The sequence below is a fragment of the Stegastes partitus genome, unplaced genomic scaffold, assembly GCF_000690725.1.
Source record: "Stegastes partitus isolate 25-593 unplaced genomic scaffold, Stegastes_partitus-1.0.2 Scaffold1436, whole genome shotgun sequence".
Lineage (NCBI taxonomy): Eukaryota > Metazoa > Chordata > Actinopteri > Pomacentridae > Stegastes > Stegastes partitus.
The window spans coordinates 105,161-122,529 of record NW_007579167.1 but is presented as its reverse complement, the minus strand read 5'-3'; the positions used below and the strand labels follow the sequence as shown (position 1 = coordinate 122,529).

General features: G+C 40.8%; 1 protein-coding gene across 1 annotated transcript in view; it reads left to right on the top strand.

Moving 5' to 3' along the window:
- Positions 1-17,108, top strand: part of smg1 (SMG1 nonsense mediated mRNA decay associated PI3K related kinase) — a 74,634-nt gene extending 57,526 nt beyond the window's left edge. The window contains exons 49-64 of the mRNA XM_008299600.1: positions 2,743-3,015; positions 3,347-3,581; positions 3,715-3,926; positions 4,040-4,196; positions 4,736-4,925; positions 5,217-5,497; positions 7,170-7,379; positions 8,070-8,207; positions 8,829-8,981; positions 9,112-9,291; positions 12,544-12,771; positions 13,061-13,272; positions 13,369-13,469; positions 13,662-13,838; positions 14,043-14,149; positions 15,838-17,108. Of these exons, the coding sequence (XP_008297822.1) occupies positions 2,743-3,015; positions 3,347-3,581; positions 3,715-3,926; positions 4,040-4,196; positions 4,736-4,925; positions 5,217-5,497; positions 7,170-7,379; positions 8,070-8,207; positions 8,829-8,981; positions 9,112-9,291; positions 12,544-12,771; positions 13,061-13,272; positions 13,369-13,469; positions 13,662-13,838; positions 14,043-14,149; positions 15,838-15,915 (2,932 nt within the window). The 3' untranslated portion in view covers positions 15,916-17,108. The remainder of the gene's footprint in view (positions 1-2,742; positions 3,016-3,346; positions 3,582-3,714; positions 3,927-4,039; positions 4,197-4,735; positions 4,926-5,216; positions 5,498-7,169; positions 7,380-8,069; positions 8,208-8,828; positions 8,982-9,111; positions 9,292-12,543; positions 12,772-13,060; positions 13,273-13,368; positions 13,470-13,661; positions 13,839-14,042; positions 14,150-15,837) is intronic.
- Positions 17,109-17,369: the final 261 nt, after the last annotated feature.

Sequence of the window (17,369 nt, the reverse complement as noted above, 5' to 3'; positions counted from 1 at the left end):
AGAGTTCTACTGGATCTTTATAATTGTATTTGAACTCTTAGTGTAAAGAATTTTTGTAAATTTAAAAAGACGAATGCTAAGAGTTTTGAAAGGATTAAAATGAAATCAGATTGAAATGCAGATTTGATAGTGGTTTCAGGCTGAATAAGACTCTACTTTTTAATGCTCATTTCAAACATCTAGAAAAGTTGACGGACTTGTGCTGTTTGTATGTGTTAAACATGTATTAACCATCAAATACATATCTGAACAGAGGTAAACTCTATAATTTAGTCAATTAGCAATTAAGCATTTACCCCATTTCTTAAACCTTTTGTTTAAGAATGTATTGTGTGTGTGTGTGTTGTTTGCTTGAGATAATCTAACTGAAGTTGAGTAGATTTGACTCAGTAGAAATGACATGACACAAAGTTTTAAAAAATTCTTTGCACTGAGAGTTCAAATACAATTGCAAAAACAGATAACTCCACCTTCACAAACCTTCAGAAAACCCACTTTTCGTCTACCTGACGCAATATCAATCAAACTGAAGTTATCTGTATTGTTGTCATGTCATTATTATTTCAAGCAAACAACGAAAAAGTAAGTTTTCTAAAAATCTACAAAAATGGAGTTATCTGTTTTTGCAAATTAACTCCTCATATATATATATATAAAATCAGAGTTTCATTATATATATTCAGACAGTTATATATGTATATATATATATATATAAAATTTCCTATATGGCTTGCCATATATATATATATATACACACACATATACAATGCTTTAATGCTGCCACGCCTACCTACCTCAATATCAGTCAATATGCAAATATCAAAGCCACACTGCCTCCCACATCGCCCGGGTTAACAAATCCGTGTCATGTGCTGAGGAACCAGGGCGTCCTTATGGCAAAATGGCTACTGTAACAAGGCACAGGTTGACAAGAGACAAGAACCTGGAGGAGATGGAATGCTACCAGACAAGTAACCCGAGAGAGAGAGGTTACATGAGGAGGATGTGGGATAACTGGATGCTTCAAAATAACCCAAGAGCGAAAGGTTCTGATCATAAGGGACCCCCAGAAGGGTGTCCGATGTAACTACCGGTCAATAACCTGCCTCTGTATAACATGGAAGCTCCTGTCAGGCATCAGAGCAGCTAAGATAAGGTGGCACATGGTCCAATACATTTACAGCACCAAGAAGGGAATTGGTAGCAATATCAGAGGAGCCATGCTCCACTACTGGTAGACAGAGCAGTCACCCAAGACTGCAAAACCAGACAGACCAACTTGTACACAGCTGAACTCATTACAAGAAAGTTTAAGACTCAATACCACACATGAATCACGCCTCATTTATCATCAGTGCGCAGAAAAGGTTCTAAATTCTGTCTTACGAATGAAATTTAGAATGTAAGTACAAAAAAAATTATCAAACATGCGTACACCCACAGAGCTGTTCTGCACGATAAATGAGTTGTGCATTCCTTCAGGCCACCGAGCAACAACGATCGATAGCAACAAATGTGCATCGCAAATTATTTGTACGTTGACTGAGTGAAACCCTTTTCTATTAACATAATTAAATTTGTTTTGTGATGGTGCTTTGATTACGACGGGCAGTCTATGGCTTCAAAAATGTTTGGGAATCCAGCGATGGCGTGAAGTCCCCATTTGATTTCGGCTTGTTGGTGATGTTTGTAAGAGAACTGGATGTAGGCTGGGGCCAGGGGAATTATGGCATCCAACACTGTGTCGGAGCTGATCCCAATCTACCAGAAATCAGACTATGTGTGAGATAGCTCCTGCGCATTCATTTAATGAAGCAGTAGGAGAAGATATTTAGGTCTCACTCAATGTATTTATTTAGCAGATAGTTAGAGTTTATGTCAGGGCACGAAGTCTGACTGACTGCCTCTCCCTGATCCAGTGTACTTATACTTATACTGAGGATGTGCACAGAATGTGTTGCAGCTAGCTGATTGGTTCCTCCGTGTCCTTGGGCCTTCTTTCACCATCTCATGGGTGCAGAAACTTGCCACTCAGCACCCAACTGTTGAGCACCTTCAGTTCCTCCCTCCTGCAGATAGCTGCTTGTGACAGGGAAAGATGTACACAAACCATCAAATCCTGTTTCTACCTACGTTTTCTCATGCTGCGGTTGTTTACAAGTTATGCTGATTGTGCCTTAAGATTTAAAAAAAAAAGAAGAGATTAAGAGAATAATAAGAGATTATCAAAACATGGATCAAAAATATGTGATCCTAACAACTGCTGGCATGATCCTGCTCACTGATGGCTAGGTAATGCTGCACATGTCTCCAACCTCACGCTGGAATGTGCCGGTGGTCAAAAATCATTACAATGAGTAATGCAGGTCCTGAAGAGTCAGCTGAATGGGAGGAACAAGGTCCAGGCCGTGAACACATACACCCTAATATTTTTTAACACGTGTGTGTGTGTTTGAAGTACTCGTTTTGACTTTTTACTTTATTTCGAGGAACAAGAGTATTTGAATAGCTTGAATGAAACGTTGTCTTTTGTGTCAGTGGGGTTTATAGTCTCCACCACGGTCAGTTTTTGGTCTGCTGTGTATTTGTGTGTGTACATCACAAAGATGGGCACGGCATCAGCAGGACCATAAGTCTCATTAAAATGTGGTAAACAACTCTCAGCATAGAATAGTTTCTTTTTGCTTGATTTAGCTTTATTACTGTTTGTCTTCTAATGGGTTTTGCTCTCTCCCTTTACAGATATGAGGTGCTGTTTGGCCCCCAGCCCCCTTCAACCTCCTGTCAGTTCCTGTCCAGTGTGGAGTTAACTTTGCAGCACCAAGTGGCTGACACCAATGAGCGGATGATCCATCAAGCAGAGCGGCTGAAGGCTGAGGGGACAACTGTAGCAGCCTGCGAGGAGCAGCTGCAAGAGATTGAGCACTGCATTACAGTGTTCATACGGGAGAATGGAGACCCAGGCTCTCTCAGCCTCGCTGCAATCATCACCTCTGCCCTCTGCACACTTTGCAGGTTTAATGCACATCTTGGATTCTGTGTTTTACTTTGCTGTTATTCCACTAAGTCTTTTCACTAATGTAGCTAGTGGTACAACATTAATGAGTGGCACCATTGCTAAAATATATATATTTTTGTTTTACTCTTAATTCCATTTTGAGCATTTCTGCAGGCTACGCACACCACAAGTACATCGCATAGTTTGTGTTTGTTTGTTTGTTTGTTTTTTTGGTTAATTTGTTTTAGTGGTGGTGTTTTGAGTAGTGGTCCTGGAAAAAAAAAAAAAAAGCTGTATAACTTGGGACTGAACAAAAAGAGGTTATTGTGGGTTTTTTTTTTTTAACAGACTTAACCTGGTGATGGAGGGTGCAGCAGCCAGTGCTGGAGAGCAGCTAGTAGATCTCACATCTCGAGATGGGGCTTGGTTTTTTGAAGAGCTCTGCGGTATGATGGGAAATGTCAGTGCCCTGGCAACTCTGCTACAACGCTGCCCACTTCTTCCACATGACCTGGAGCTCCCTGCATCTTCAGCTACTACCCAGGCCATTTACATGGCCAATGGTGTGTACACCTGTTTGCAGGTAGGTGTACCCCAAAACCAGTTACAACTAGAAGTAGCATATTATCTTGTTTAATGGGTACAGAAATGTAGCTCTGGCAAGGAAAAACGAAAAAGGAATTTCTGACACCAAGCTTTCTTGTTGTTCATTTTAGGAACTGAACACCAACTTCCATCAGATCATTTTTCCAGAGGCTCTGCGCTGTATGATAAAAGGAGAACCCACCCTGGAGTCCATGTTGGCAGAGCTGGAACAGCTGGTGGAGCAGAGCTCTGATGGTCTTGGCCTGCAAGGTTTAGTAGACAATCTGGAGGCCACCACGGGGCTGGACCACGATGGGCACAACCACTGCCTCCACATCACCAGGTTGAATTCTTCTTATGTATTTCATCATACACATCATTTGCTTAACTGATTGTAAACCTACTCAGAATGTGGAGCAAGTTTAATGTACGGAAAATGTGTGTTTTTGTGCTCAGAATGTTGCGTGCCCAGTATTCTGAGCTGATACAGCCTCGCACCGTGGATGGACAGGGACAGGACTCACCAAAAATGTCTGCGGGTCAAATGTTGTTAGTAGCCTTTGATGGCATGTTCACCCAGCTTGAGACTGCCTTTGGGCAGCTCACAGAGAAGGTACCTCCACATTTTCACAAGTATAATAATAGGTCGTAAATAGCACACAAAAAAATGTTTCTAATGTTTGAGGTCTGTTGCTTAACAGGTTTTTAATTTTTCTAGTGCAAAATATATTTATATTTTCCATCTTCTTGCATCTATGCATTTATGTTAGCCCTCCTAGTTACAACACCAGAAGTGAATAGTCAGCCTACATGTTTCATGAAACCCAACTGTTCTTAACATAAAGCTACTGTTTTGTCAAATTCAAGCCTTTATCATCTTCTACAGTTTTGCAAGGACTTTGAAAACAAACATTTTTCTGTGAAGTGACATTTTTACACAGAGCATATTGTGGACCTGTAACTGAGCTTAGTACAGTATACTGTGGGAGAGGGAAGGTGGGCCAAAAAATTGCAGGTGCAGCCTTAAACAGGTCTCAAGCCACCAGTCTACATTATTTCTGTCATCATTTCCTGTCTAAGTAAAGGTTACTGTTTGTGGTTGTCAACAACACAGCTCTTACCCATTTCTTGTTTGCTCTTCATTATTCTCAGCTGTGTTCTTTGGAGGTTCCATTGTCCTGGAGGAAGGTGGATGTTCTGAGGGAGGCTCGGGCCACACAGCTTCACTTCTTTGACAGTCTGCATCAGCGTCAGCTGATGGAAGAGGTCTTCTTCCTCAAGAGACTACAAACTATCAGGGATTTCTTCAGGCTGTGTTCCTCCTTTTCTCAGACTCTGTCTGGTAAGACCTCCTCACTGTCACATTGACACTATGAACCCATCATGCTTGTCTCTTATCTGTTTTAGATTAATGTTATACAGAAGCTGTTTAAGAAATGCCTAAAACAATATTTTTTATGTATATCGTTTACAGCTCTTCCTTGTTGAGCTATAAAATGTTGGATTATCTTTTTACGCTTATAGAAAATTAAACTGTACTAGAGGGTTTTCCAGGGAGAGAGAATGAAGCTTTGGTAATTCCATCTTGTCTTGGTTGTCAGCTGATTGACCTGTGTTTGGCAAATCTTGTCAGGTACTTGTCCTCCAGCTGAGGACCTTTTGCCTACAAATGGACCAATTGGGTTGGGGAAGACTCTGTACCGGCAGCCCAGTGCAACAGGGTCGGGTGCGGCAGTGGTCAGTGAGGAACAGATGACCCGCCCAATCAAGGCCTTCACAGCTGAGTTTGTTCAACAGATGCTTCTAGGTCTGCCCAGTCAAGCTCTCGGTCTGGCCCTCTGCAGCACCCTCTCTGCCCTTGGTCTGGACATTGTTGCTCAGGTGGAGGCAAAAGACTTTGGCGCAGAGAGCAAGGTACGCGTTTGTGGCAATTTTGCTTGGAAATATACCTGTTTTAAAAGACAATTTATGAATTAACTTTGTCATTTTACAATACCATCAATGGCCTTGACTATTGTCATATCAATTCATTCCAGTCAGCCACTCATTATATATTATATTATATTTGTCTTGTGAATATAAGACCACAAGTTAGTTGTGGTCTTATAATAAATGAAGTAGTGAGGGTAACTTGAATTTCTTGGTCCATTCCCAGTTAAGCTTTTTCACACATTCCATATGTCTTAGATACAATTTTTCTTGTATTTTTTGATAATATTCTTTTTTACATATCCTCATATTGGTTAACTTTTTGAAGTTTATTTTCTGCATGACAAGTCATTGTCGATCGCTATGCTCTTCCACATAGTGCCAAAGAAAAGTGGGTGGGAACAATTTTAGGCCTATGGGCTCTAAACATGCATCTCAGAAAATCCAACTTCAGAATGCTGACACACGCCTCTCTGCTGACTTTTTTCCACCTTTATCCAAACTCAAAAGACATTTATATACATACTCCAATAAACCAAAACGTCAGGCTGCTTCTGGAACCTCCTGCTGGTACTTTACATACTTGCTTTTGCTCCCAGCAGGAAAAGGTTATTTTAAAGGTGGGGACCTTAAAAACAGGTCTTCTGCTGGTGCTTGCCTCAGACAAGCAAGTGGCTGAGATCCATGCTCTCTCAGTACACCCAGCATGACCTTGCTTTAAGTTCTTTTCAGGGAATAATAGGCGATCCTGTCTCCCAACCCTGATGAATTATTGAAAAAATTGGCGACTGCTGACTAACCCTCCATATCATTTGTAAATACTGTATGTTTTGTGTGTAATTTTACTTGGTCAGTCACTGTTCACTAAAGATAAACATATGCTATACATTGCATCAACAAAGTCATTGATTACTTTTTGCTTCTTGGTATTTGTCAAATCTGTAGCGAAATCTTGCAAATAACCATAACCTTCTGATTTGTCTTCTCAAGCAATCCCTCCGTCCTGTCTTTAAATTTTTCAGTGTTGATCAAGGTGTTTTGTAAAGAATTACAGACCTTTGCAAATGGCTCACACAAGCTGCAACATCCGTCATCATGTTGACATCCTAACCCGTGAATACATATAAGCAAGAGTTCTTAGAACACATGGGTCAGACCACACCCAGCTTAGAAGTTTGATTTCATTCTGATCCCAACCACACATCCTTGAAGTTTGGTGACGGCATCTTCCACAGTTATGATGCTCATGTTGACAACATTTCTCTACTGATCAACATATAAACACCTGCCAGAGTCCTCAAAACTGGTAGTTTCCACTAGAGTAGATGTGTCCTGGACCACATTTTGTCGTGATGATACACACACAGACTCACATAGACAAAACAGTACCAATTTCGCTATTGTTGATGGTAATGAAGAGAAAAAAGCAGTATGCTCATACTATCGACCCTGTGCCTGAACGGAATACTTATACTGGAAATACTGAAAATACAATTGCTACCCATATAAGTAACTGTTGACATCTATGCCATGCTGGGTAGTATGCATATGCACTTTTGCTGTTTTACTGTTTAAAAAGTGTACAAAAGACCTCTACATATCAATCAATATCTAGCTAGTACTCTGTTCTAAAACACTATGTGTCTTGACTCTGAAGGTCTCTCTGGATGAGCTGTGTAAGAAGGCTGTGGAGCATAGCTTGGCGTCAGGTCGGGTCTCCCAGCTGCTACTAAATAGAGCCACTGTGCTGGCCTCCTCCTATGACACAGCCTGGAAGAAAGTGGACCTGCTGAGGAGGTTGGACATCAACCTTGAGGCTGCCAAGGCCAGCCTGCAGAGGAGCCAGCTGCACATTGCCATGTTTCAGGTACTCACAGAAGTGTATGTAGATGCTTTTTTGAGCTGCGTTGAACACTAAATTAATGATTAGTATTTTATTCAGAACAATGACATGTTCAGTTGCTGTGGAAGATGTCATGCTCTGTTTTCTTTCAACAATTTCCCCTCCAGAATAAATTAAGTATTTCTGATTCATAACTTCATTAGCAGTAAAAGTACTGTTTGCTTGGAGTATATAGAGTTGGTACTAGCTGGATTATAAAGTTAATTTTTGTAGATAAAAATTCACAATGTGTTATCTAATAGCACTTTACATAGTAAGGCAAAGACCTTACAAATTTTAAACAGAGAACCCAATAATCTGAAGTTCCATCCCTTTGAGCAAGCACTTTGGGACTGTATAAAGGAACCAAAAAAAAACGTCCCTTTACCAGAAGAAAAAGAAAAAAAATCTCTGACAGAACTAGGGTCAGGGACGGCGGCCATCAGCGTTAACCAGTTGGGGTGAGAGTGTGGACAGAGGTGGTTGGGATTGCAGATGGAGAACAGACAAATGATACATAAGAATGCAATGAACATTTTGGAGGTCTGCATATAACCAGCACTTAGTTTTTGAATTTCAAGTGTCTCCCATACATAATCTGATCCAATAGTTATATTTACCTAAATGTTGATTAAATATGTGTGTGTATGTGTTTTTGTGTGTGTCCACTACCAGTGGCAGCATGAGGATGTTCTGGGCCCCAATAATCAGCCTCTAAGCGTCAGTATTCCTCCTCGTTCTGTGATCCTCAGCAACATGAAGAAGAAGCTGTATAAGCTCAGTCAGGATGAGGGAGCCATCATTGCCATTCAGGTCAGTCGTGCACCTTGTAAACCATCCTTTCTGGTCCCTCGTGATTTTGGACCACCCTGTTTGGACTGCATGTATGATGAAATAAAAGAAAATTATTGCTTAATCTCTCATCGCAATTTTAAAAAGTAGTAAGCTGTTTACACGGAAGAAAGAAACAAGAAACCAGCTACAAGCATGTCAAAATCAGTTTTCTTGCTGCTTTATCCCCCATATTGTGCATTTAGATTCATTGCAGTGTCACACCATATGTGATACAAGTTGCCAGTTTTGATTGGCTATTGACCATTTTATCGTCTTCAAGAGCCATTGAAATTCGGTGTCACTTCAAAGGAGAACGTATCCCAGATGTTGACTTGCTGGTGTCACAAGTTACACACATCCAATGGAAACAGTTTGAATGTTGGACATGTCATCTGTGTTCTTTTGCAAAAGAAATCTTGACATCTTTGAAAATTAACTGTATAAATAAGGCTTACCTCAATTGTTGGTATTATAAGTTATATATATATATTCTGATATATTATTTTATATTATAAGTATACAGAAGTTTTGATGTGACTGAAAAACTCCAGATTCAAATTAAATCCCTATCCTGTGTTGTTTGACTGCTGGTGTCCACAGGAGAAGCTGGCGTCACTGGAGGCTAGCATTGAACAGCGTCTAAAGTGGGCTGGTGGAGCCAACCCAGCACTGGCACCTGTCCTGCAGGATTTTGAAATGACAATCAGGGAGAGACGTGCAATGGTGGCCAGAGACAACCAGCGCACCAGCCAGGTAACACTGCTGCCATGCTGATGTTGTAGTGACCCCTTGTACAATTTAAGTAGCATCATTCCATTTCATCTACACCATTTGATGAGAGATGACTAATGCTGAAGAACATTTTATTGCTGTATTTTTCTAGGTCACCTTCTTGTGCTCCACTATCCTCAATTTCGAAAGCCTTCGGACCCGATCCCCTGAAGCTCTCAACATGGATGCAGCACTGTTTGAACTGCTGAAGCGCTGCCAACAAACTTGTTCATATGCTGCCCAGTTCAGCAGCACAGTGTCTCCCCTGGAGGTCCAACTACTGCACAGATTGGTGGGTTTAATCTGTGACTTGTCCACAGAGTCTGTATTTCTATTAGAAATATTAGACACTACTTTTCTGCAACTGTGTCAAAGGCTTTGTAACACATTTTTAAGTTATTACACACATGGACAAAATTGTTGGTACCCCTCGGTTAATGAAAGAAAAACCCACAATGGTCACAGAAATAACTAGAATCTGACAAAAGTAGTAATAAATAAAAATTCTATGAAAATTAACCAGTGAAAATCAGGCATTGCTTTTGAACTGTGGTTGAACAGAATTATTTTAAAAAATAAACTCAAACAGGCCTGGACAAAAATGATGGTACCCCTAGAAAAGACTGAAAATAATGTGACCATAAGGACATGTTCAATCAAGGTGTGTCCTCTAATTAGCATCACAGGTGTCTACAAATTTGTAATCAAACAGTCGGCCTATTTATACGGTTACAAATAGTCACTGTGCTGTTTGGTGACATGGTGTGTACCACACTAAACATGGACCAGAGGAAGCGAAGGAGAGAGTTGTCTCAGGAGATTAGAAAGAAAATAATAGACAAGCATGTTAAAGGTAAAGGCTGTAAGACCATCTCCAAGCAGCTTGATGTTAATGTGACTACAGTTGCACATATTATTCCGAAATTTAAGATCCATGGGACTGTAGCCAACCTCCCTGGACGTGGCCGCAGGAGGAAAATTGATGACAAATCGAAGAGAAGGATAATACGAATGGTACCAAAAGAGACCAGAACAACCTGTAAAGACATTAAAGGTGAACTCCAAGGTCAAGGCACATCAGTGTCAGATCGCACCATCGGTCGTTGTTTGAGCCAAAGTGGACTTCATGGGAGACGACCAAAGAGGACACCATTGTTGAAAACAAATCATAAAAAAGCCAGACTGGAATTTGCCAAACTGCATGTTGACAAGCCACAAAGCTTCTGGGAGAATGTCCTATGGACAGACAAGACAAAACTGGAACCTTTTGGCAAGACACATCAGCTCTATGTTCACAGATGCAAAAATTTAGTGTATCAAGAAAAGAACACTGTCCCTACTGTGAAACATGGAGGAGGCTCTGTTATGTTCTGGGGCTACTTTGCTGCATCTGGCACAGGGTAGCTTGAGTCTGTGCACGGTCCAATGAAATCTCAAGACTATCAAGGTATTCTAGAGAGAAATGTGCTGCCCAGTGTCAGAAAGCTTGGTCTCAGTCGCAGGTCATGGGTCTTGCAACAGGGTAATGACGAAAAACATACAGCTAAGAACACCCAAGAATGGCTAAGAGGAAAACACTGGACTATTCTGAAGTGGCCTTCTATGAGCCCTGATCGAAATCCTATTGAACATCTGTGGAAGGAGCTGAAACATGCCATCTGGAGAAGGCACCCTTCAAACCTGAGACAACTGGAGCAGCAAATCATTTGATTGCAGTGATTGCCTCAAAAGGTTGTGGCACAAAATATTTAGTTAAGGGTACCATCATTTTTGTCCAGGCATGTTTCATGAGGTTTTTTTATGATGTTTTTTTTTTTTTTTTAATAATTCTGTTGAACCACGGTTTAAAAGCAATGTCTGATTTTCATTGGTTAATTTTCATAGAATTTTTATTTATTATTACTTTTGTCAGATTCAAGTTATTTCTGTGACCATCGTGGATTTTTCTTCCATTAACCGAGGGCTACCAACATTTTTGTCCACGTGTGTAGTTCTTCGTCCCCAACTATCCATTAATTTCAGCACTTCATGGTCTGCTTCCTGCAGTAACTCCTGAAATGGTAGTGAAAAAAAGAAAAAAAACTCAAGTAAAATTATCTTTAGCCATATAAGGCTCAAGGTTCATTGAAAACATCAGCATCTATATTTTAAAGGTATCACAACCGCTGGCAGGAATGTGTATTGATTTACAAATGTTCTTGTACATTTATGTGCATGTAGCATAACTACATTTTAAGATTAAATTTACACTCAGATCTTTTGAATCAGGCCATCTGATAAACCTTTATCAGGCATATTTCACATTGAATATTCACAAAATTGATCAAATGTAATATTTTATTCAGTCTATAATCAGAAGTCATGAACTCTGATTTTATTGACCTCTAGTTCCCAAACAATGAATAAATGAATGAATGAATGCATGCAGTTAAGTAATCACTAAATAATTTGAATAATTAACATCACTGGAACCAATTGGTAGAGCGATGATTAATCTAGAAACAGTTTAGAATTGAGAAGCCAAATTGACCCATTTAGCAGACAGAAAGCAATTGTCTAATAGCCTTCAAATGAAGCTGCAGGATCAGTGTGCAACCTCAGAACCAGGAGGGACAGAGAGGGCCACAGCAGGTTGTGTCAGTGGAGATCTTCTGGATATGCTGATTCAGTAATGCAGAAACTATGCACTTTTGTATAGTGTCATTGAACAAAGAAGACATTTGCAGTATTGCAGTAAATAAGTTCCATAAGAAGCCCGATACTTAAGAAAGAAAAGCCCCCATCAAAGTAGAACACATCATAGTAGAATCCCCTGTTAAATCCCCGTGACTTTGTGTTATACAGAAAGTTTTACAAATCATGGGTGTGTTTGGGTGTTAATCTTCACTGTCCATGAGAGGTCAGAGACCAGATACCTTTAGAAACTTACTTTGAGTAAATTTCTTAAACGTGTAGATTGCAGATCTGAAATCCCTTTGAACTGATGATTATAGTATTAAACACAATATGTTTATCTCGCACAGTTTCTGATATAATAAGAATAGGTTTAAGCAGGCATATGGATTGTGAATTTTCATGATACATTATCGTAAACTTTTAGTATAACGAAGAATACAAGCATTTACATTCAACAACAAGAAAAATAAGGCTGTAGAATTATACATGCTGAGGATAATATCTCTCTTTATGTCTTCTATGGCAGTGACAGAGAGAAGGGAGATGTTGGAGTCTTGTGTGTGAATCCTCCACAAACACTTACTGTAGATTTGAGGTTTTCTATTCAATGCTGGTCCTAATGACCAGGATTATTGAGTCCAGATTTTAGGTACATCACTCCAGTGATGTTAGAGTTCCTTAATTTCCCGTTCAGTTCTTTCTTCTATTGAAAGTGCTGGGACATCCTGTTATTTCCATGAGGGCAGTAAAAGGTCACTTTGTAGACACAGGACTAATGCAGATGTTCCATTTGATCAAGGTTTTGGATTTGGTGTCGTCTGTCAAAAACCGCAGAAGCCAACTTTAAGCTCTTTGTTTGTTACTACAGAGTCCAGTGTCAGACCTGGCCATAGGCAGTCCTGATTGGCTGAGTTATGCCCAGAGGCAGCTGAAGGAGGAGCTGAGCATTGAGCAGAGGACTCAGGAGGAGCGGGAACAGCAGCTGGAGTCCTGTGGAGAGACACTGCAGCTGCTGGTTGACTCCATTAAAACCATCCTGTCTAACCACAACCGCCAGCTGGCTGATGTCAAGAATCTTCTGAGAACTATGGCTAAGGTACACTTGAGTCCAACAATTGTTCACGAAAAAAGTGTCAAGTTTTTTTTTTCCTTTATCATTGATAAACATTATTTGTTAGTAATTTGGAAAAACTGGACAAAAAACAGATTGAATCAACTTTAAATAAAAAATGTAAAGTGTGAAAAAAGTAAAAAGGTCTAAATAATTCCAGAGTCAGTTTCACATAGCTGTGTGTGACAGTACATGGCTTTTTTTTTTTATACAGTTACACGACATATTAGTTTTAGCTGGTACCCACTAGTCCTTTGTTAATTTTGTCATACAGGATGAGGAGGCAGCATTGGCAGATGGTGAAGAGGTGGCATATGAGGGTAGTGTGCGTCACTTCTTGTTGGAGTACAAAGCTTGGCAAGACAACATCCAGTTAGTCTTGTTCACTGTGGTCCAGGCCAGTGGGCAGAATCGCAACCAGGAGCAACTTGAACTACTGGAGGAGATTCCTGCTACGCTGAAGGAATTGCACTCCCAGTGCCAGAGGTACTCACACTCATTTACCCATTTTCTCTCATTCATTCACTTTTGATATTCCTGTATAAATCTCTCATTTTTCTGTATGTGTGTGCATTACAACAGTGTCTATAATGGCCTGGTCGACTTTGCCTCCCCACTGGTGACAGAGAGAGATGGTGAATGTGCCAGTCCTGTTTCTGCAGCACAGACAAGCTTTGCAGCAGGTATGGACTACCAGGAAAATGTATTCCTCTGACACCTTAGTGACTCTCTAGGGACTACATACAAGTATTTTGTGATGGTCAGGATCTTCTTGACATTTGACCAATGAATGACATCTACCACTGCAAACACAGACCTTATTGTTACTACAACCTGTGTAAACTTGTACCAAGTTATATGTGGTTTGAATTCAGCTGTTAGATGCAGTGGAGTGAAGACCCAGCCAGATTCAATGTCCCAGAATGCACGCAAGGCTCTGCCACGTAACCTGGGAACCCCCACTGATACCCCACCCAGCACTCTGCAGATGAACAGCAAAGGTTTCAACCCCAGCCCCAAGAGGGCTGTACGAGACCCCAAAACAGGACGAGGTACTGTTCTTCACTCTCATCACAATGCTCTATGGTTAGAAACCTGTTCAACTCCCCAGCTAAGCAGATTTGTAAGGTCAGAAATGGTTGGAGAGTAAAGAGTTGTTAGAATTGGATTTTAGATTTACAAGTGAATGAGGAGCAGTATGAATGATTACATTAAAATCCAACTGCACTCTTCTGAATCTGCTGCTTGTGATGTAGCTGTCCAGGAGAGAAACTCATACGCAGTCAGTGTGTGGAAGAGAGTGAAAGCCAAGCTTGAGGGCAGAGACATCGATCCCAACAGGAGGATGAGCGTCACAGAGCAGGTAACGCACAGCAATTTTTTTCCAGCAATAAAAAATGCACTTGTGAATTTAATATATACTTACTGTTCTTTACATATTTTTTGTGTTGTCATTGCTTATTTTTTTCTAATGCTTAAAAAACATTTCTGCACTTTGTAACACCAATAAGCCAGCCATCTTCAACAGCTCCTGCTTGGAGATGCTCAATAAATGAGTCATGCGTTTCTCCAGGTCACCGGGCAACAACGATAGATAGTGACAAATGTCGGAGATTCTGAAATCAAAATTGATATCCTGATTCCAGCATAGCGAACGAATAGTCGGCTATTTGGCTATTCGAATCCAGCGATGGGGTGAAGTCCCTGTTTGATTTCGGCTTGTTGGTGATGGCTGTAAGGGAGCTGGATGTAGGCTGGGGCCAGGGGAGTTGTGGCATCCAACACTGCCGGCATGATCCTGCTCACTGATGGCTGGGAAATGCCGCATATGTCTTCAACCACATGCTGGAATGTGCCGGTGGTCAAAATCCCTGAATGCTTTCTATTTGTAGTTTCACTATTCTACCACTAGATTATGTGCGTAAGCATGGTCAGAGCTGTGCTTATATTTTTGCACATTCCTGCGTATAAGTACAAGTTGATAAATTCCATACTTGTTGTGGGAGTGATTGTACGCACTCACTACGCACACATCTGTGCGTACACATTGATGATAAATATATCCCCTGGTTTCCCACACTAATTAACGTCTGTGGCAGCTGGCATGCAGTCAGTTTTACTCGATGCTGTCAATCACAGATGCAGAGAGAGTTTTCTTCCTGATACAGGATGGGGACTCGGGATGAGTTGCCGGCTCAGTTTTTAAAGTCGCCCTGGGGTGAAATTATAACCCTAACAGCAGAGGATTGATAAGCTCCAACGGAACAGTTCCGCTAACGGTACTGCAGAAAGTAACAAGAACATTGTGTTGCACATATTATCTCATTGATGGAAGATGCGTCTCATGTGTCTGTGTCTGTCTACGATGCACTTTTGCTTTCCAAATCACATAAGTAGAATTTTCATAGCTGTGGGTAGAAATTCTCTTGGCTTTAGCATTTTTTTTCATGAACTCAATTGTGATTAAGATTTGTAGCACACCCCTATTGACACTGTAACTGTCCAAAAGAGAAGCAGGGAGATTTTCAACAAACTGAATTATATGAAGTGTTAATTTAATAACAAAAATGATAAATGCACTGGATCAAGTTTTCCTTGCCCCCGATTTTACTCAGAATCCTTTTGAACATTGAACACAACACTTAATACCAAGTCTTACCTGATAGGTCATCTGATCTTAATCTGAGAGTCAATTTCCACAGGTTTGAGATTTTTTATTTTTTTTAATCCCAATGTTGACAAGTTGTAAAAGCATCCATCTCTCCAACACACATTTGTAATTTTTACTCCTCTCGTAGTAGAGCAGTGTGCAGAAATATCCACTCGCTTCTATTAATATAGCTGTGGTTTGTCTTCTCTGTTGCAATGACAGTTGCACTGGAATAAGTCTCAACTGAAAGAATCCAGAGTGCAGTAAAGAAAAGATCAGATTTCGAGTTCATTTATATGTTGTCATAATAAGAAGGTTGAACTTTGGCCTCTGAATAAGAAGAAAGTAAGACAGTTTGTAAAGACTGATTTCCGAGCTCATGGACTGTTGTTTTGTTGCAGGTGGACTTCGTTATCAAGGAGGCTACCAACATGGACAACCTGGCCCAGCTGTATGAGGGCTGGACTGCCTGGGTGTGAATGCCATGCTGCTTCATGTCTTTGGTCCAGCGAAGGCTTGGAGATCCACCAGAGTCCAGTGGACTAAGGTGTGGGAACAGCAGCAGCGGGCCACACTAGGGGGAGGAAATGGGAAGCGGATGCTTACGCCGCCCTCCCAAACTCCTGGGCACCCAAACTGGGGCAGCGACCTCGTAGCATCGCTGCAACCACACTCCCCCAACCATCGGCGATCGGGCTAACACAACGCTTAGTGGGCCTGCAGACCCGCCTTGCTTTTTGGGGTTTGAGTGAGCAAAGCAGCATCAGAAGGGGGAGGGGGGAAGGAGGGCAAAGGCCTCTTCACTCTAAACTTGGAAGTAGCTTCCCCCCTCACCTGCATAGCTCACTATCAAGTTGTACCCATAAACAGCACTGCATCCTGTTATGCCCATCAAACTCCACCTACGGGCAGGATGAAGCAGGAAGTGAGCTGTGTCCCTCTGCAGCACACAGCACTGGGTGGGACTTTACCAGGGCTATAGCTCAGATGGATGGGCCATTTACATGGCAACATCTGTTTTTGTCTAATCTTTTCCTTAATGGCGTTGTGATTCTGATAGGCCAGTGGATGACACGGTTGGCAGGAATGATGAAATCAAAGGTTCAATAGGATTCTTAATTTTACGTGGACATCAACCCCAGACCTAAAATGAAAATGGGAAAGAATAATCAAACTGCTTTGATTAATGGACAGTAAAGACATTCACATGTCTCTGAGGTGTTGTCATATTTCACTGGGAAAGAAGATCATAAAGTGGAAATGTTTTCTTAGGAAGGTTCCTTGTGCTTTGTGGATAAAACTGAAACATCCAGTCGTTTGAAACAGTTTTGGATGACTCATTTGTCAGCTTAGAATGAACACAGTTGAAGTTACTTAGACTTGGGAAAACCTCTGTTTAATTGTTTTTCTTCAGTGTGGCTCTTTTGTCTGTGTGCTTTGTAACTATCTTTAGGAGTAGATCTCTGCCTTTTTTGACTTGCCCGTTAGAACGTGTTGCTTGCATCATACGCATTTACTCCCCAGCCCTAATGTTTGCATTTTATGAATCTTGACTTTCTAGTTTTACATTTTTATTAGGAGAAATTCAGTTTTTGGTGATGGTGAAACATGATATTTCTTAAAGCTTTTATTGGATTTTGTTGGATGCCAAATAAAGATGGAACTAAGAAGTCCTAAGTGTTTTCTTTGACAGTTCTAATTTTTTGATCAGTTTGATGCTACAGATCTAGGGATGCTTAACTCTGCTGAGCTGTCAAGGGACCATTGAAGAACCATTGAGAAACACTGTCCTAGAAAATAAGGCAGCTGTTTGTCTTCTTCTGAAAAGGTCTATATAAAAAGGAATGCTCTTGAATGTATTGAGCTGACAAACATTGTCATTTAGGTCAGCATAAATTAGGATCAGATAAAGGTACAAACTGCTGCATCACAT